The sequence below is a fragment of the Mus caroli genome, unplaced genomic scaffold (genome assembly GCF_978045245.1).
Source record: "Mus caroli unplaced genomic scaffold, Mus_caroli_1 scaffold_8, whole genome shotgun sequence".
Taxonomy (NCBI): Eukaryota; Metazoa; Chordata; class Mammalia; order Rodentia; family Muridae; genus Mus; species Mus caroli.
The window spans coordinates 16,060,598-16,081,082 of NW_028227263.1; the positions used below are offsets into that span (position 1 = coordinate 16,060,598).

The following is a 20,485-nucleotide window of genomic DNA, read 5'->3' on the forward strand; positions in this document are numbered from 1 at the left end:
GTCTGCTTCTGCCCCCGACACAGGGGCCTGTGCAGTCCGGTGTCAGTTTCTTCCCGGACCCTGTCCTGTTGGTTTTACTGCAGCCTTGTTAGTTCTGATGGTCCCACTTGCTGCTTCGGATCTGTGGGACTGTACGGGACTCCAGCCATCAAGCCCGAGGACCAGCCAGGGCACACATGCTTTTGCTCCTTTCTAAGCTATTTTATGCAACAGGCACGCACACCACTAGTTTTAAACACAACTAATTTTTGTCTTCTGGCCTTAACTATCTTGGTTAAAAATGATGGAGAATGACCAAAGATGGAAGAGTCTTGCAGCAGAGTGTCTGGAGTAAAACAGATATGCTTCAAAGGTTTCCAAATACTCTTGCCTTCTGTTTGCATCACCTGAGACCACTTACCTGAGAACTGTCACAAATGACACAGCAGTCAGCCTGGGCCACTCACAGACATTTCCTGGAGCCTCTCTCGGGGGAACCTGAGACTGCAATGTGCCGGGTGGAATGAGTGTTCTAACATTCTCCTGAGCACAGGGAGTTGGGGGAAGAGTCTACTGCATTCACTGTAACAGCAACAAGAGACCAAGTGCCAATCTGTCCCAGCGGGTCAGTTGGACCCAGAGACTTCACAAGGCAGCAATTTGGCCCCTAAGTGGAAGTCATAAAACTGCTCTGACAAGGGCAGGGCAGTAACATTTTAGGCTTTTCAAGCCACCTGCCTTCAGTCACATGGATGCCCATCAGTCCTCCAACCAGATCGACCAAAGGCAGTGAACCCCGGGGCCTGATGATACACTAGCGAAGCTACACTCACAGCAACCGGCAGATGTGGGAGCCGAACTGTTACAGCCCTCCTCTCCAGCCTCCATGTCAGCCAGCTTTGTTTCCTCAAATGCTGAAGCTGCAGGAAGCAAGCTGGCACCTCTGGGTACACCACAAAGTACAGACGAAGCTTTCTTTACCTCACCTCGCACCCAGTCTTTTGGCCAAGGTCCCACATGGGGCCTGGAACAAGCTATCTCACTGAAGCACCCTGACTTCCCTAACTTTAACAATGGAAGATGGGTTGCTGGAAACCACCCCAAGTTGCTGGGAACCAGTGACTAAATTTGACCTGAAGTTGTATTTCTCAGTAAAACACAATATTGAAAAGATACAGTAGGGGTGAAGCTGTTGTTTATTCGGCTGTGTGGGGCCAAAAGACCCCATCTCAAAGAAGAGACTCAAACAACAAAGTCTTGGCTGGGATTTTCCTTTATTTATCATTTTTATAGTTACAGATGTTTAAGTTCTGAGTAATAATTTATAATAATTACATCTAGTGGAAGAAAACAAAGGTGGGAAATGTACAAAAGAGGCTTCAGAAATGAGGTTTCCGGAACATATCCTGGGAGTTAAAATTCAGACCATCAGAGACCATGGACACTAAACAGTAAGCTTAGACGTGGTCCATGAAGACTATGAGCCCCAAATACAAAGTCCAGCAATGTCTAAAGCAAAGAATCCACCATGTCCTCAAGAAAAGAGGTGCTGTGGGGGGCTATCGTCAAATGCTTCTGCCCTGCTGTGTCCTAAATGACTGCCTATCAACACAGGCACACACAGCACATATCTGAAAATCCATCAGAAGCCCCATCTCCTGCCACAGATTTCTTAAACATCTTCAAAATAGCTAATGAGAAAGAACAGTAATTCAGTTTTTTGAATTTTTAAGTTACAAAAATTGAAAAGTATTCACAGATCTTAAAAGCACTTTCCAAAGTATAAATGCCATATACTTTCCCACTATGTGTCCCCATTTTGAGGTCACCTGGGACACAGATCTGACTCCTAGTGTACGGGCCTATGCTGCTGAGCACCTTCAGACTTAAGAAGGTGGTGTCACAGCTAACAAGGGCCAAGCCCTCACGCGGGTCTGGACTGACCATAGCTGTGACCAGGAGCACAGCCAGGCCAGCTCTCCTCACCCCTCGCTTCCGACATCAGATTCCTGCACAGAGCCTGTCAACCTTCTGTTAGTTCTTCCTTGGTGGACCCAAGCTCATTCAATAAATCTCTGCCAGCCGCTCCAGCTTTTGAAGCAAAACGCACTGCTCCCTGTTTAAAGCCGAGGCTCTTCAGGCTTCGGGCATAGTCTGCATAGATGGCAGCGATGAGCTTCTGTAAACCCCAGTTAAGGAACTGAAGAGCACAAGGGGTTGGGGGTGAGTGGCTCCTCACAGGCTCTGGAGCCAGACGCTGCAGGGGACCTGGTGGGCACGGGGAACAGCATGTCACAAGCATCGACACTTCTTTATGAGGTGACCTTGTTGTACCTTGCCCCAGCTGAGTCCATGTTTCCTTCAGAAGACTCCAGCCACATCCTCAGATTCTCTCACTGCCCACTCCTCTGAGGTCGGAGAATGGGAAAGGCAGAGGACAGGTCAGAGCCTCGAGTACACCCTCACTCCACGTGGGAGTTTCTCAGAGCCTGGCTGTCAGCTGGGCACTGAGAGCCCTGTTCTGTCATGTTCTGAAAAAAGTTGATACCAGACCAACTTCACCAGTGAATAGGTCCACACGGCCTTGCCGAACCTTAGGTTTTAGTTACTTTTTCAAAAAATTGATTTAGTTTAGCTTTTTTCAAAGAAAGAATATGTATAGAGCTCATAGCCAGCATATAGAAAGGAGGCCAAATATAGAAGCCTAAGAAAAAGTGCAGTAAGAAAAGGCAGAGCTATGGACATGCAAGGACCAGGGAGCCATATCCACAGCCCATTCTTTTTCAAACAAAGTCCCCCATTGATAGCTAGTAGAAATTCAGAGCTCCTAGGCATGCATGGGCAGCTCACTGTAGCCTGACTATAGGGCACTTCTCCAATGCTCTGTCTTATTCTGCATCAGTGGCTCACCTGGGTACAGTGTGTGTGGTGGTGGTGCTGGGGGAATAGGGGAGGGGTTCAATATTTTAGCCAATATTTTCAAGGTAAACATATAAAACATTTCCCACAGAATGTCTCATTTTGGAAGAATGCTATTTTCAAGGACCAGGACCACATCCCTTCCTTTAAGTTCAAACACACATTACAGACGGCCCTTCACTGGGCAGTCCTCCTGCCTCACCTCTCACCGACCTGCAGTGCAGCAGCCCATCCTGACTCTTTCTCCTCTCCTTCTCTTCTAGGTTTAGTGACCCACAACACAGACCTCCCTCAACAGAAACCTGATGATGCCTTTCCCCACGCAGCACACACGTCCTTCAAAGGATATCTGTGTCCTCACTGACTTCAAATGCACCGTACTTGAGACAGGCTTCCACAAACAAGGCAGCTCTATCGAAGTATCTCATGCTGGGCAACAGAACAAACGTAAGTTAGTTCTCAAAAGTAAATAAAAATAAAATAAAAAATAAAATAGTTCTCAAGCCCTGCCCGAGGTGGGTAAAAGCAAGCATGCATTTCCATCCGGAGCTCTGTACACATTTTCTGTGGAAACGGATTGCTCCATAAGTGACGTCAACACACCTCTAAGCCCTGGTTTATAAAAGAGAGCAGAGCACACTTCTCTACGTACTAGCTTCATGGCAGATACTGCAGAACACTGTGCACTGAGTTTAAACCACTGTAATCTAGGACCACATGATTTTCTAAATTATGGACCCACTGCCCAAAGTTATTAAGTCATGTGTCAAATTTGTCTCAACTTACTGCCTCTAGTTCTCAATAAATTAATCCCCCATCGGAGTGAGGCGTTCATGGCAGACACCCCACCCTGACACAAACACACACACACACACACACACACACATACACACATATAAAATATAACCTATTATAGCCCCCGGGGCTTCTGCTCAGTATTCTCTCAAGGTTCAGTCTTCCCCAACTGTCTAAAGACTTCTATTCTATGTTTTAAAGTATGCCATTTAGGTTTGGCAAACATATTAGTAGAAAATGTTCCAGGCTCTAGGACAAATCACTACTGACCAGAGATGTCCCTGCACGATCTAGGTTCTGTCTCACACACCTGATCTGTATCACTCTCCTTTCACATCACACCAGGTACCACTGTCAACGGCTCACGTGGCACACCCTGAGCAGCCAGGGCTCACACGACTTGCCTGTGAAGCGTCTCTGCCACACTGACAAAACAACCCAGAGAGAGGAGGACCAGGAGGGCCTTGGACTTCTGATTGACTTGTGGAGAGCAAAGGTGGTCAACCCACCGCTTCAGAACATCTGCACATTCTTCAGAATTTAACCGAACCTGAGAAAGAGGTCCATGCTAGAACACCCTTTACAGAGAAACAAAGGGAGGGGGCTTCTCTGAAACAAGCGGCCAGGCTTTGCTCTTTCCACAGCCCAGAGGCTGCCGTGGGACCTGGATGCACCAGACCCCAGCAGACAGGAGCCAGCTGCTTTTCACCTGACCATACCAATGCAAGCTCTGTCTTCCAATAAGCATCATTAGCTGATACTCAGAGGTGGAACTGCAAGTTACCAAACATGAAGCAGCTTCAAATGAAGAGAGCAGGACACATACTGGAAATGCCTTGCCTACCTTTGCAAGCCATGCCGCCCGATTCCACTCGCCATATGTCTGCAGGTAGCGACAGGCATCCGCAGCCTTGTCTATCAAGCAGAGTAACTGAACACCCTCTGGAAGACAGAAGATCAGTCATCTGACCCTGCAGTGCTCCCTTTAGCAAATCATTAAAGAGTAAAGCCACATTTGACTGTAGATTTGTATACAGGGTGAGCACACTTAATTACTTCAAATGGGTATTCAACCTGGACCTAATGGGAAGCTACTGAACTGAATTTTAAACCAGAGTATTAGACAGTGCTCTATAATGAATGTTACCCCTTAAGCAACCAGGGTAGTAAGTATGAAGATATCCTAGAGCATGATTCAGATGCTCCTAGGACTGCAGGACCTAGGTCTACTGTCACTGCAATCACTGACGCCTCCCTCTATGCTTTAAATAAGCTCCGCTAACATGACTGCGGTCGTCCCACAAGCAGCGCTACTTTCCTGTAGAGTATATAAAGAGACATGTCTCTAACAGCCCAGCGCAGCCCAGCACTGACCACTGCAGTCAAAGTGCCTTACCTGCCAGCTTGCCATTGGCGATCATATTGGTTGCTACCAGCTTAATTGTGCTCTGAGAAGGGCCTGAAGAGGTGACAGTGGTGACCAAGCACGCTTTCAGCGAGTCGCAGTAGTAGTGTTGGTTATCTGCACTTGTTTCCAACAGCAGCTGCACGGCTCTGTCGGTCTAGTGAGAGACACCTCCTTTAGTTATGGAAACACTCTCCCGACAGAGCCTTTTGAAAGCTGTGGTGTGTGGTGAAAGAGTCTGCAGCCCACAGGCAGCACTCACTTTGGCACACGCTCCTGGATGTTTTAATAGCACACTCGGGACTGACGACAGTACTGTCTGCACTTCATCTCTAAGGCAGCATAAAGCCAGCCTGGTAGGACTGCTGGGCACTGCCCACTTCGGCTGTGCATCGCCGAGTACAGCAGAGAAAACCAAACAGAAGCTATAGCTGCAGTAAGCTAGCTGCGGGTGTACACCTCACAAGCTCTGACACCGTGAAAGAAAGCCTAAGTGTGTGCCAAGGACATGCTTTCAGGTGTGTGTATACACAGAGATGCGTAAGTGAGAGCGTGTGCGTGTGTAACAATGCTCTGAAGCACAGAAACTGACATACCTGGCCCAGCAGCAGGAGCTGATCTGTGCATTTTTTCGTGTGATCATAAGTTGACCGTTTTACTTCCTGTAGATTAACTCTTTCTAGCTGAAATTTCTAAAATAGGAAAGGAGGAGGAGGCAGAAGGAAGAAAGAAAAAGAAAAATGGAAGAAAATTTAGTTTAGATCAGACTTTTTAAGTAGAAAAACTGAGATTTATTGAAAATTGGAGTGAGCTAATTAAAATGAGCTTTCGAAGTTAAACATTTTAAGACAAAAATCAAGACCGTTTAATAAAAATTTTCATGTGCATTAAAATTTGGTGTTTATAAGCTTGCAGAGAAGCAGGTCTTTCTCTCACAGATAAGGCACAGCACTTATTTCTAGGATGTAGACTGTAAGTTGGTTCAAAAGTTTCCCAAGTTTAAGATACTCAGGAAAACTTCAAAACAAAGGTAGTATCCGTGAAAACTTTCTCTAGAGGCAATGGCACCTGGAAGTAGGTGTTCTCACAGAGCACATCGTAGCAGATGTCCAGTGGGTTGCTCAGCCTGTCCTTAGGAGCACCTTCCTTGGTTACCACTGTGTCCCCAGACTTGGCCTGGGACAAGCTGTGCAGGTAGTGGGCCGCCACTGTCCAGAAGTGCAGCTCCGATTCATCGCCGTACAGCCTGGAAGAGGAATGCAAGGCCTCTGAAGTTACTCTCCAGGCTGAGCAGGCTGCCCTGAGTGGCCTCAAGCATCAGCAACAGTGTCCACTTCAGAGTGCTCTAGGGAAATCACAAGGCAGTGCGCCCGCTAGCCTGGTTCCCAACAGCTTAAGGCCTGATCACACAGAGCCCTTCACATCCAACAGCTCTATATGCCTGCTTTGCCAACAGCACTGTGTTTGGGCATCAGCTTCACAGTAAAAGCTTCTGGATAAAGTGTCAAAACCAGTCTGCTGCTTACCCTCTGGAACATGGAGGGAAATGCTCCCACGACTCTGCTGAACACTAGGGAACTACAGCTTATTGCTTTTAAAGGTAACGCATCAGTATGTTTACAAATACGTAATCTGTAGCTCATATTGTAAAAGCTGCCTATAGGTGAAAGTCCTTGCAGCATAGAAAGCCCAGATCTCATGTGAGATGTTGCTGGACTTCCGGGGTTGTATTAGTACTCATAAACTAGACTAAGTCAAATCTAAAAGAGGAGCTTAGATTTTCAAAATATGTTTAGTTGTAACCTTTACAAAGCCTCAATAAAATAAGTTAACCTGAAATTATCGCTGAATATAGCATCCCACTTCAGAGAGCCTTACCTGGAAACGAGCAGGCACCTCTGCAAGAGAGAGAAGTCAGGATCAAGCAGGAGTTTCTTTATGTCGCTGCAGACAGGAGCCCAGACAAAGGTAGGACAAACATTTCCAGCCAAACAAAAAGCAAAGAGAGGTAACAATACAAGTGCAGAATTTATAAGAGCGGTCACTTCATCCTGGCTCCCAACTTCACATGTAGAAGGGTGCCGTCAATCACCATGAGCACTAGGGCCAGGCCTCTGCTGTGCAGTCTAGCAGAGTTTACCTGACTACAAGAATAAGGACGTCACCATTGATAGCATTCTTAAAGTCGGCAGTTTCCCAATTAAATACAAATGTTAATTTTTGGAAACTGGAGAAAAGTGAATAGTTATTTTGAAATTGCCATTAACCAGGTACTATAACTTTTTCAAGATGATGGCGACAATGATTATAATATGTGGCAGAGTCTAGACTGCAAAAACTCCCTCTAAGAACCAAGAACTTCATGTAGACCCCTATTTTTCTCCTCGCTTTGCTATCTAACTCTCACTATTTACTTTAAGTGCTCATGGCTCTAAGAAACATCAGTTTCTTAGCCAGAATTGTACACTCACACCTGGCCCAGGCTGCTTCAGGGTCGCCTGCCTATCTATGCTCTCTAGCATAGCTCCATGAGACGTTCCCAATGGAGCCTCACTACACAGAGCTTCTGCTCCTGTCAGAACACAGCTGTTTGAGAGTTGGAAACTGGAGAGAGACCAATCCTCTCTCCGTGTGATTATTAAGATGGCCCTTCTGGCAAACAAGGCTACAAAGAGGAACAAACCTGTGTCAAGGGATGGACTGTGGGCCACTAATACTTAGAAAACTAAATTTTGGTTTTAAAAAGTCAAATGACTGTGTGTCACTTTCCCATGCTCGTATCTTGTATGAAACACAAAGTTACTTACTTAGACAATGCATGCAGCTGTTCTTGAAGGAGGGTCTTTATTTCTTCATTTTCTGGATAATCACTGTGCAGAAAGAAAATGGAATCATTCATCGTCTCTGCAATTAATGTCACATATTTTATTTTATTGAAAAAAGTTGTATTAATAAAGAATTAACCTTTTTATAACCTGTGGTTAAAATTTTGGCTACAGATCAAAGTAGTAACAATGTGCCTGAGACTCACTGGCCATTTTCATGGCTGACTTTGCCTTACTGAGTAAAACAAGGAAATGAGTAAAGTAAACCACAGGCTTCCAAAAGAGAAAATTCCACTGCTTCTAAGAACAATCAGGTTTGGATTGCTTTTAACAGAGAGCCTAAATAAACAATGCCTAGTGATTCATTCCCTCTGCCCTACAGAGCAGGCATGGTAGTTCTTAGGCAACAGATATTTATTGCCTTAACATCAACAACAACAACAACAACAACAACAACAACAAAACTCTCATCCCACACCAACCTGCACATCACATATCGTAAGTGCAGTAAATTGTAGAATTAATTAATAATTGCTAATGTGTTCCCGTGATGACCTTTTTCAAGTGAGGTAGACACTGATTTATAAACACACTTCTGATTCTGCCTTATAAAGACTTAGGCCTGCCCTCCAGACTGCAGCATCTCTTGTCCGTCTTCACACTCACTCTTTTCCTCTATCATGATGCCCCTGAGTGATGGTTACCCAGTCCTGAGAGCATCCTATGGCCCTGCAGCTCCTCACTGACCCACTCTTCCACAAAGGCCCCACCGTGGTGCAAACAGGGGTAGAAAACAATATCGTTTTAGTGCCTTTGCCTTTGCTTGGATTGGTCTTAGGCTTCATTCTTTTTAAGCTCTGAACTGTAATCCATAGCTCATTTTCATAAGTGTCCTTCAACCCCGAGTAAATTATGCAAAGAAAACAAAAATGAAGTAACTTACATGTGAGAAATGTCCAAAGAATATCGCCCATTCCAAGGCTGATGCAGTAGGAAGGCTTTCAAAGCAAGGGCAGCCCTCGGAACAAGGAGGTATGGGCACCACACAGGCTCTAGACAGCAAAGGAGTGCTTTTCAATAAAATGAACTTTCATGCCTCAGCAACGTCTCAGCTATCACTGTTTACACGGCAGTCAGCAGAGAGCAACGCCTAAACCCAGCATGACTGGGAGTCTATCCCATAGCAGAGACTCTCTGCACTCGGTCTGATTAGTATATTCTCTTTCTCTTTTTTGAAGTTTAAGTATATGGAATGGTACAAAGTTCTGTACTACTGAATAAAAGACTCAATGTCATGACTCAATACATACAGATAAAGCTCATTTTTTAAAAAAGAATTAAAAACAATTACATTTACCTGAAATACTTATACCACTACATCTGTTTTTCTGAGACTATTGAGCTAACCCACCCATCAGGAGTTTGTTGCTGAAGGAATGGGGAGACCTCTGATGTCTGGCATTCCAAGGCGGCTTTTACAAAGTCTTTTGGACACAGGGATAACTTCCTCCAAGCATCATCCCCACCCCAGCCCCACTATGCAGCAGTTGCTTATTAGGACACTACAAAACAGGTAAGAGCCAGTTGTTTTCAACACATCCCAGCGGAAAGAAGCAGGACCAAAGGCTCTACTACCTGGCAGCTCTGTTCAGCATCTCCCTCCACTGGGCTCCCCGTCTCTGACCGACTGCCCAGGGCCCCACTGGCTTTTACTCCCTGGTCCTCTCCAGCTCCTATATGGAGCCATTCCTTCTCATCCCTTGAACAGATACAATTAGTTAAAATGGCCCACATGTATGATAGACTGTGCCATCTAATATGAAAGATACCTACTCGTTACATGCATAGCTACTGAGCACCTGGAAGATGGCCAGTTCGATGAGGAGAAGAATAACTTAAAAAGTCCAGACACCTGACTTGGTCCTTGTGTCACTTTGGAGTAAATCTGGAGGGACTCAGATAATAGCTACTGCTCACATGAAACATTGCAAAATCTAAACAGGGCTCACATATTTCTGCTGCAAAGCTGTCCTCTGAATTACAGCTACCCCAGTTTTCTTTGGAATACCAACAAGATCTTAAGAACTTCTTTAAAAAGCTAAAAATATCATTAGTAGTTATTAATAAAGATTATACTTGAAATGATAATTTTTATATATATATATAAAAGTTAATAGAAGCAATGTTGCTTTAGCAGACGTAATTCTGTGTCAAAAAATGTAAACAGGAGATGAATACTGTGTACAGGCTTCTCAACTTGAGAGTCAGACAAGGTGAGAAATGTCTCGACTACTACTTTTCCACACGTGAGAGTTTTACTGCTGATTCAATAAAAGCAGCTAAATCCTATTCATATTGACAGGCTGTTAGTCATCCCACAAGGAGCTTGATAGTCACAGCCTTTGTAAAAGCCTAGAGCCTGGAAGCTGGAGACATAATCATGTGACTGCTTAGCCCTCCCTCCCGCGTGCTGGTGCCCATCGGTGACCCCTCCCCATCATTATTTTAAAATCCCATTTTTTCTGGTGAGGCTGTGTCACTAGAGACTGAAGAGAAGTATGGCCTTCTTAATATCAGTACAGATTTTAAGTATGATGTAACCCCTGGGACCCAGCCACAGTAGACACGAAGGACTCCATTTGCACTCTGTGATCAGCTTAGTTTAGAACACATCCACAAGATGATAGAGCCATTTAGATTCAAATTTTAAATCAAAAGAGAAAAATAAAAGCTTCAAATACTTAGATTGTATTTATCTACTTTTTAACCTAGAACTAGCAATTGTTTTTGCTTTGTTTTGTTTTTTAAACATTACCCTTGACGTTCCTTCAAGTCCCTTGGTAATTCAGTTTAAAGTGTTTGTTTCTGTTGTTCTCCCTTGGTGAGGAGGTCCTGGCCCCTCAGAGCTGACAGGTTACTCAAGATCAAGTATGGGAATGGGAATGTGACATGTGACAAGCAGCTTCCACTTCACCTGTGGCCCTCACGGCTACAGAGAGGTGCCAGTGTGATAGTGCAGTGTGCAGGTCAGGAAGTGCCAAGCACAGCACAGGAAGGGTTCAGCACCCACCAACACCAGCAGCAGGGCCCCAGCCACTCCAGTGTGGGCATAAAGGATAGCAGCTTACAAAGCCCCAGTCTCTCAAGTGCCAAAGAGCAATCGACTCTGCCAAGCACAGGTAAGGCAGAGTTGAATCATAAATGAATAAATGAGGCTCTCAAGACATTCTCTGCTAACCAGTCAGCCAGGAGTGTCACGGAGGATTTGCCAAGAAGACATTTGGAGATGGAAGTCCCTGAAAGTCCGAGGTAGGATCAGAACCACTGTTGTTCTCTGAAAGAGCACTCTAAAGATAACCCCACTCTGAGTGAACCGCCGGGTGGGCACGCTTGCCATCTTCTCATTTCTTCTTTAGGAAAAAGGAGTCATGCATGCAAGTTTTATTTTCTTTTAAACTATGTTTTTTGGTTTGGTTTTGTAAACAAACAAAAACTCCTCAAAACTACCACACAAAAAAGGAAGAAGATACAACAATCACCAAGTTTTAGCTTTGATTGATCACGTAATTCAGGACTCAGATGTCGCGACACACAGTGGATTTCCACTGATAGATAATGTAGGGCAGGCACATAAAGCTCACTATTGAAAAGTGACTCGAGTCACAGTTTGCTAAGAGTTCTCTCAAGTAAAGCAGCAGCTGCCGTCTCTGTAGATGATCATATCCTGTGGCAACGAGCACCCTCTCAGGAGTGTGCCTTACCTACTAACTCCTGCTCATCCATTCTGAAACACGTAGACTTCATTGACATCTCCAGGACTCTGATGCAGCCGTCATCAGATGCCAAGATCACCTTATCTGATGTGCACCAGTCCACATCCAAAATCCGAAAGGTAACATTTCTTCCACTTCTTAAACTGCTCACCATCTGAACCTGTAAGAATGATTGACAGAAAATAAAGTTGTTTACCATTCTGGATTAAATGGTCAGATTGGGTGACAGAGGCCCAGAGTATGTCTGCAAATGAATAGCCACTGACAGCCCATCCCCACATGCAGACTGTGCTCCATAGGCCTCAATCATAGTGATGACACTAAAACGTCAATCAATCATGTTGTCTTGCTTACAATAGAAACACTCTAAGAGCAAAATTCTCTAATAAATAATTTCTTATAAGAAGCTAGACATACTTATTGGAGATTCTATTTTCAGACAAAGTAGAACACAGAGCCAGTTCCCATGGCTGACCACTTCCTTTGCTTCACTGGCAGGCTGCACAGCTGGGCCTACCTCTTTAGTATCCCACACTTCAGCACCATCATTATACATTGCTATTAGCTTCTGGTTTCCCTTGCCGGGGGCAAAGCGAATCTTCCTCACCCAACTTCTCTGTGTGGGTATTCCTCTGAGGACAAAGAAATAAAAACACCAACAGGACATAAAAGGAAACACTCAGTGTGTCCACTATTTATGATCGGGTGTGCGGATGGGAGAACCACTTTACATTCTTGGGAGCCACATATGATAGGTAGGTCTGCCATTAATATCTGCTGGAACAAGATCCCAGGGCTTCTGCATGGCTGCCTGCAGATATGGTCAGGGTCTACTGGGACTGACCAGAGCCTGGCTCATGACCAGTCTTCCTCAAAGTTTAGGTGTCAAGGGACTCAAAGCTCCAATTCCCACTCATGTTTATTGGTCCTATTTATAACTGAACAAAGGTTTCTCTTGGCTCTTACCTGGATACTCTGGCTTTCAAATCCCAGAAGTTTAAATTTCCATCCATATCTCCAAGCACTAATGTATCCCCCTTCCAAGCGATGCAGGTAATACTGCCCATGCTACCCTAGAAGCAAGAGAAACAAATTCACACATGAACTTCTCTGCTCAGTCACCACTAGGACAGAAACATTTCCCTGTAATGCTCACAATGAAATAACAAAGACATCACTTATAAAGTGCGTACTTTAGCATGAATACCATCATATCCCAAAACTCTGAACACTGAAAGAGCCACTGCATATCAGCTTCAACTGTGATGAAGCAGGATATTTCAATTTGATAGCCATTCAGTCACCTAAACTACATTTACAGAGAAGACATGCCTTCTAGGAAAAGGAAAATTCCAGAAAGACAAAAACAAAACAAAACAAAATAAAACACCCCCAAACAAAAAACTATAGTCTAGAGCATCATCTTTAATTATAAATTTATCCCAAGGGAAACTCAATGACCCTCAACTAGCTGTGCAATGGTTAGTCTCAGAACTTTGCTGACACACTATTGTAAGAGGCGAGTGTAGCGTGAGAACGGGCAACCCAGCAGAGGTGCTGGGAGGGTCAGGGGCCCAAGTACCTACACCCTGGCATCAGACCACCCTGCCAGGCTTGTGTCCCAGCTTTGCCTCTGAACAGGACGTGTCTACTTAACCTTTCGTGTCTTGGGCCTACTGTGGGCAGAGTCGGGTGCTGGTGTAAATCTATAAAGCTAAAGCCCGGAGAGCAATGTTTGCCTCACTGTAAACACAGCTCACAGTGTTAGTATTAAATACTGCTGCTCCTCACTGCTTCTCCACTCATGAAAAGAACCCTTGCTTTATAATTACACAACAATAAAAATATTCAGGAGGGTCTTTACTGTTAGGCCAAGGGTTGACAAAATGACCAACTACCTTTATAAATACTGCATAATCCGGGTAATATACCAAAACTAAACAAACAAACAAACAACCCCACCAAAATTAAAAATCAATATTGCAATGAACTTAACAACAACAACAACAACAAACAACAACTTACATTAAGCACATGAAATTCTGTGCAATGCTCTCAGATCTTATTTCCATTTTTCTGAAATTTGAATGGGATGTTTAAGAAGAGTTTGCCTTTAAGTTTACTTTGTCTTGAATACTTTCACATTTTAGATCTTAGTTTACTTTTCACATTTAAAAATGAAAACATGATGTTAAATTAATCTACAAATTAGTGCTGCTGTGTTAATTCAACTATGTGGACATGCAGATGCCCTCGTGCAGGGCGGAGGGAAGTAGGGATGGGGAGGTGCTTCTGGAGGGCTGCTGTGCATCCCCTGTGGCTCTCTCTGTTCCCTCTGTGGTGCTCCATGCTCCCCGCTGCGGCTGCAGTGCTGCCCACATGCCAGGCAGGCTGTACAAACAGCAGAGACTCACTGTCTCACTCTTTCCATTTCCAGGATGATGGCAGCCACTTCAGATCACACACACACATAGTTTAAAACTCACTGAGCTTTCTCTCTGCTTTTACCACTTTATATACCACTTTCACAGTCTGGGGACCAACTTCCAGAGTGAAAACTTCAGGTCAAAATCAATGTTCAGAACCTTGCATTTGAAAGAACAATAAAGAGAATGCTGGATTGAAACAAACAGAACCCTTTTTTCTATATACTATATTCCAGCCACTGGAAAAATGTCAGCTTCAGAAAGTATACCAAGCCAAAACCAATCCTCACAGCGTATACCGATGTCAACCCCATCCCTAATCATAAGCCAGTTCCACTGGAGGCGGCCTGCTTACTAATAGTCATTTCTTAAAGACTTGGATTCATTTGAAACAAAAGAATTCAGGGGAATAAAGAGAGTCCTTGTACCCTGACTTCACGACCCCACAGAATAAAGGTGCCACCTTTGGAGCTGTGTGCCATGGCTGTCCTAAGAAGGCATTTGTAAGAGCAGCCATGTCCAGAGAGGACCAGTGCCTGGATGGTAAAGCCACCAAGCCTGATAACCTGAGTTTGAGATCTGGGATCCATATGCTGGTAAGAAAGGACCGACTGCTACAAGTTATCCTGGGACTACCACACGGACACTGTAAATAATAATGTAATAAATTAAAAAATGAATACTCATGTCCAAAGTTCAAAGCTTTTTCTTTGGTTTAGTAGGAAGGACTGGCGTTTTTGAGTTTTTGGCCCCTTTACATTCTAACCTCAGTGTGAAGCAACTGGAAAAGTGAAGAGACCAAATTATTTGTAGGTGACTCTGTAAGAGCCCCACGGACATCTTCCCTGCGGTCCTACAAGAGAGCTCTGTGGAGGCTCAGGGTGAGCAGTAGAGCCCCTGACCTTTCTCGAGCGTTGCTACAGCAGCTTTTCTTTGTACATTTAAAGTTACTTTCCTATTATACACACCAACATCAACTTCCCACATTCATGCTAAAAATGTGAGCAGTATCAGATGTACTCAACAATAGTTACTACTATCTTAGATATAACTTATTCTATGCTATAATGTGAAGATTATGATGCTAACTTTGATTTTCAAATAATGGTTTTAAATAATTCTTTGTTAATAAAAGAGACTTGGTAGCTAGCCTCTAAAGGACCCTCATCCACTCCAAGGCCTTGGTAGTCACTTCCCACAATAAAGTAGGACTGATCCAAGGACCAACAGCAGACTGCAAACGTGACGGGGCATCGCTTCTGAAAGTAGGCCATATGCCCTGGCTCTCCTAACTCACTCACTTGAGGAGAACTCGGTTGCCAAGATGGGAGGCGACACAAGAAGTACGTGAAGAAGCATTTGACTTCCACTACCCACAGCTTTAACTTTGAAAATCCATGTGATAGCACCACCTTGGAGTGGATAAGCACGGTGGCCAGTGTTTGTGTAAATGCAGAAGGCCATCTGGGAAGAGGGAACCTCAACTGAGAACATGGTTCCAGCAGACTGGCCTGGGATGAATCTTCTTTACTGATGTGGTATGTCCCAACTCACTGTGGGCAGTGCCATCCCTGGCCAGATAGTCCTGGATTGTGTAAGAACGCAGGCAGAGCAAGTCATAGTGAGCAAGCTAATAAGCAACATTCCCTTGTGGCCTCTGCTTCAGCTCTTGCCCTGACTTTCCTCAGTGGGAATCCAGAGTGTGACTTGAGAGGTGCAGGGTGACAGGAGCCCTTTCTTCCCACGGGTACAGCCATGGCGTTTATCACATAGTAACAGAGACTCTCCCTGAGATTGTCTCTCTGCCCATTTAACTTTAAATGACCTCAGTTAGTCAAGATCCTTGCTGAGTCACTATAAAAATATGAGAGTCTGCTTTCTTCTAGGACATCTATTCTTAGATGAAAATTTTAATTAAACATGCATTGTTTGAAATTCCTTTTAATGCCTCCATTTAATTATAATCTATATTAGTTAAGTTTATTAATTAATCTATTAAGAACAATCTGTAAGATGTATGCTGATGTCAATTATTAACTATAATTGATTCCACAAGGCCAAAAAAAGATACCTACAAATGAGTAAATAGTAACGCCACTACACTTAGAATCTAATTATAATTATTTCCCACTAACCAATGGAAATGTAAACAGTCTGGCCGCTACAACTCAGCTATGAACCTTCCTGTCCCTTCCTGTCTTCAGTTTCATAAGCAAACCAAGATAGCTCCTGTGGACTTCCATTGTGGTAAGACAGAAGAACACATGTGGTCTAGGTTCATGGTGGCTATGTTACTTTGCAATATGTGAACTTGGTATGGACCACGTTCAATCTGCAGTGACTTCTCCTGGAATAACAGCATTTATCTTGTTAGGCTTAACTACGTCTTCACTGGATATGGTCACACTCTTGATAGAGATATACTGGAGGATGACACTCACATCTGGTGGAATCCGAGCACTGTCTTTCACAGAATTTCCTTCAACAGTGAGATGATAAACTTGGCCATCATTGTCAGTAAACACAAAATGCTCCCGAGCAGAGATGTTCTGACTGAGTTCAGCCTTACTTTCTGCCTCCTGTAATAAACTAAAGGTAGAGAAAAAGATAATGTTTTTTTTCCCTAGAGTGACACCCATTACTACCCACTGTATAGATGCATTTGCAGGAGGTCCAAGAGCATCTAACCACCTGTTGAGTGGTCCCAGAGCTCCCAGTACATTTCCTGTGAAGGTGACTGTGTCTATCCTTATCAGTATTCATTTGTGTTTCAGCTAAAGGTGCTGACTTGATCACACCCATGGCCACTGACAGGTTAGCAGCACTGCCTTTCATTGACAACACTGAGCACAGGGACAACAAAACTGAGCTTTAGCCATCTGGGTCTGCCTGGTTCTCTGCCAGGACAGGGACAGCACAAAGGTGCACTGACAGGGACCTACCTGATCACAGATGATTCAACAGCACCCAGCTCTGCATCCGAGACCACAGTCTGGCGGGCCATGGCCTCCCGGGTGGCAAGCTGCTTCCTTCTCAGGCTCTTCAGGTTGTGAGATGGTGACCACTCCTGCACAGCAAAGACAGACACACCAGGCTCTCTTCCATTAAAACCTGCTTAAAGCAGCTGGCCATAGCTACTTATGATCAGCACACATCGTTTACTGGCAACCTTCTAGAAGTAGGTGTTCAAGCTTTCTCGAAGTCCACTGCAGTCCTGTGCACTCCCACGCATGCAGGATTAGGGACTCGAGCTGGTCCATCAGGCCCGTTCTCAGGCATAGCTGCTCACATAGCTGCTCGCTTCTGTGATTATTCTCATGCCTCTGCCTATTCTAATGAGCTTAATCCAGCATTGCCGCCTCATGTAAAAGTTTCTTTGTATGGTTTACTTTATATGTGTATGTGCTTTGCTTGTGTATGTCTGCGCACCACATGCATGAGTTAGACTGAGTTGTGAGCCACACAGGGGTGCTGGGAATTGAACCCCCATCCTCTGAGCTATGTCTCCAGCCTTTCCTATAAAAACTATCAGCATGTAGCTACTCACACATGGACTTTCTAAGACAGTCTTTCTTCCTTCTGCTGTCTAGCTTAGGCTGTGTGAAACGTGCTGCCCTTCTCCTTCTGCCTTTGTAGTGCTGGAATGTCTGGGTGTGGGCAACTCTCATATGCATGAGGATCTAATTTATATAAACAGCACTGAGTTACATGCCACCCTGATTCTTATTCTTTTTTATTTTCCCTTACTAAAGTTGACTAACTTTTGTCTAGAAGGACAAAGGGGACTAGTGAGTGGTCCAAGGGAAAAGAGAGGGGAGTGTGCTTAACATACAATGAGTACTTGTACGTCAACTTACAAACTAAAAGGTGAGACTGTCTCCTTACCCGCAAATGGCCTGACTATTCTGTTTGATTTGCATATGACCACATTGTACCGGTCTGTTCTGAACTCTTTCTGGTATTGATCCATTTCCTCTTCCTCTGTTAACTGGACATTGGTTTTATTTCTATGATGTTTTAAAATTACTAACACTAGATGTCATGACCAGCTATATGTCGTTTTACTTCTAGAATGATTAGAGCCCACCTTCTCTCATAAATGTATTTATGTTTCTCAAGATACTCAAACGACACATTTTAACAAGAAAAGACATGGCAGGAATGATGTTAATTTAAGTAGCCACCACACAGATCAGTACCCAAGAGAATCAGCTCATGGGCACGACTTACCAATGCAGTTATAGCAGGGAAACTTTTAGACATTTCTCTAAGAAGAGTGCAAGTTCTAATATCCCATAATTCCAGGGGCTTATCTTTGAAAACAACTGCCAAATACTGTCTAAAAAAAACAACAAAAATAAAATCTATCAAAAAGATCTCCCTTTACAACAACAAAAATCATCATGAATTAGTTAATAAGCCGAGAGGGTAGGCCTCAGACAGCATGTCCCATGCAAAAACAACTAACATTCAGACCCCATTACAAGTCATGTACAAAGTTACACTAAAGATGAATCACTGAGGACCCGAGATGGCAGGGATGGATTTACAGTGGGCTAAGGGCAAGATTAGCACTGACTGGTCCACATTAATGGGAAATCAGACACAGAGCAGACTCAGTAGTCATGTGACAAATTACACTAAATCTCCGAAGTCTGAAATAACATAAAACATGCTCTCTGCCTACAAAGAATTAAAAAATAACAGAGAGGTGTATAGGAGGTTGGGGGGAAGGGAACCCAAATATATAAATATGCTGACGGGATGTTAAGATAGAATGACGTGAACTAATATGAAAATACACTGCATCAAAAGTACAGGCCCTTGTGGCAGGAGACACTCTCACCACCTGCATCAACATTTACCAGCAGCCCTACATTGTATAACAAAGAAACAAATGGTCTGGAGCTGAGAAGTAAGATCAGAAGTGTCTTTATAAGCAAACAAGACTATCTGCATAGAGACTTCTAAGAGACTAACAAAAACACTACTAGAATAATTCAGCTTAGCGTGGTCACAAGTTTCAAGGTCACCATCAGGAACTTCCCTGTAATTTCAGTATATATTATTGATATTAAGTTATATTAATATTCAATAAATATTGAAAATTGAGATAAAATCCACTTATAACAGATTACAGAATATACAAGATATTTAATGACATGTAAGGACTTACATATTGAATCATATGCAATACTGCATGTAATACCATATAAAAAGTATATAATATTTCTGAACAAAGAAGACATAAATAGGCAATCTTATGTGCCACATTCATGATTTTGAAGTTTGTTAAAATGTCTGTTCTTCCCCAGTCTGATACTCAGATCAAAACCCATGGAAGGTGTTTTGGGTAAAATTGACAAGCTGCTTCTAAAATTGATATGGAAATCCCAAAATACATTGCTATCAATTGCAATCACTTTTATCGTTTTTCTAAAATGATAGGGCTTTGGGATAAATTTAACATGTTATGAGATTAATGAAGCCAGATGTTTTAGTTAGGGTTAGCAACTTGGAGAAGAAAGGGTTTGTTTGGCTTACACTTCCATATCTCTGTTCATCATTGAAGGAAGTCAGGTCAGGAACTCAAAACAAGGGATTGGAGTGGGGGTGGGGATTGGGGTAGGAGATAGGAGCTGATGCAGAGGTTCTGGAGGGATGCTACTGTCTTGCTCTTATAGAACCCAGGACCACCAGCACAGGGATAGCTCCGCCCACAATGCACTGGGCCCTTCCCCATCAATAACTAAGAAAATACCCTTCAGCTGGATCTTAAGGAGGCATTTTCTCCATTGAGGTTACCTCCTTTTAGATGCCAGCCAGCACAACCAGTTCTATGAATTGATGAAGTATGTTCTTCCTGGTAAAGACTGTTGTATTGTAAGTGTTGTGACCTTTTGAGCATGGGATTATTGTGAAAGCTCTCGTTTTCTTCAAGTACAATTTAGGTTCATTTTGTTTCCAATAGTCTTTTGAATGTTTTGTTCCAAGGGAAAATGCACATAAAGTAGGATTAGTAAAAACAAGGAAGGGAGGTGAGGGGGAGGCAAGAGAACAGAGCATCTCCAGTCTGTGTCACATCAGTGGTCAAACTCTGCTTTCTGCTATGGTCACATGTAATTATTTGCTGTTACTAACAGATTTAATACTGAGCACACTCCTACTTTCTTAAAAGTGAAAAAGCAGCTGTGAGATGCCCAAGACACAACCATGGATGGTATAGGTTGACACTTACTTCAGATGAGACACTTTGATCATTTCAATGGGTGATTCGTCATTGCCCCTGTCACCACGAAAAGCAGTGCTCCTCCCTTTAATTGAGAAATGAGAAGGTGAACAGCATGCACCACAGAATAGAAC

The 20,485-nt window shown here is 43.6% G+C and overlaps 1 protein-coding gene across 1 annotated transcript in view; it reads right to left on the bottom strand.

Moving 5' to 3' along the window:
* Positions 1–1,241: 1,241 nt before the first annotated feature.
* Wdr11 (WD repeat domain 11) overlaps positions 1,242–20,485 on the bottom strand; it is a 45,344-nt gene continuing 26,100 nt past the window's right edge. The window contains exons 13-29 of the mRNA XM_085841267.1: positions 20,361–20,436; positions 18,353–18,461; positions 17,065–17,189; positions 16,564–16,711; positions 12,663–12,769; positions 12,214–12,328; positions 11,685–11,856; positions 8,867–8,975; positions 7,906–7,968; positions 6,977–7,042; positions 6,167–6,344; positions 5,695–5,790; positions 5,090–5,255; positions 4,538–4,635; positions 4,098–4,243; positions 3,247–3,327; positions 1,242–2,159 (exon numbers count right to left, since the gene is read on the bottom strand). Of these exons, the coding sequence (XP_085697393.1) occupies positions 2,003–2,159; positions 3,247–3,327; positions 4,098–4,243; positions 4,538–4,635; positions 5,090–5,255; positions 5,695–5,790; positions 6,167–6,344; positions 6,977–7,042; positions 7,906–7,968; positions 8,867–8,975; positions 11,685–11,856; positions 12,214–12,328; positions 12,663–12,769; positions 16,564–16,711; positions 17,065–17,189; positions 18,353–18,461; positions 20,361–20,436 (2,012 nt within the window). The 3' untranslated portion in view covers positions 1,242–2,002. The remainder of the gene's footprint in view (positions 2,160–3,246; positions 3,328–4,097; positions 4,244–4,537; positions 4,636–5,089; positions 5,256–5,694; positions 5,791–6,166; positions 6,345–6,976; positions 7,043–7,905; positions 7,969–8,866; positions 8,976–11,684; positions 11,857–12,213; positions 12,329–12,662; positions 12,770–16,563; positions 16,712–17,064; positions 17,190–18,352; positions 18,462–20,360; positions 20,437–20,485) is intronic.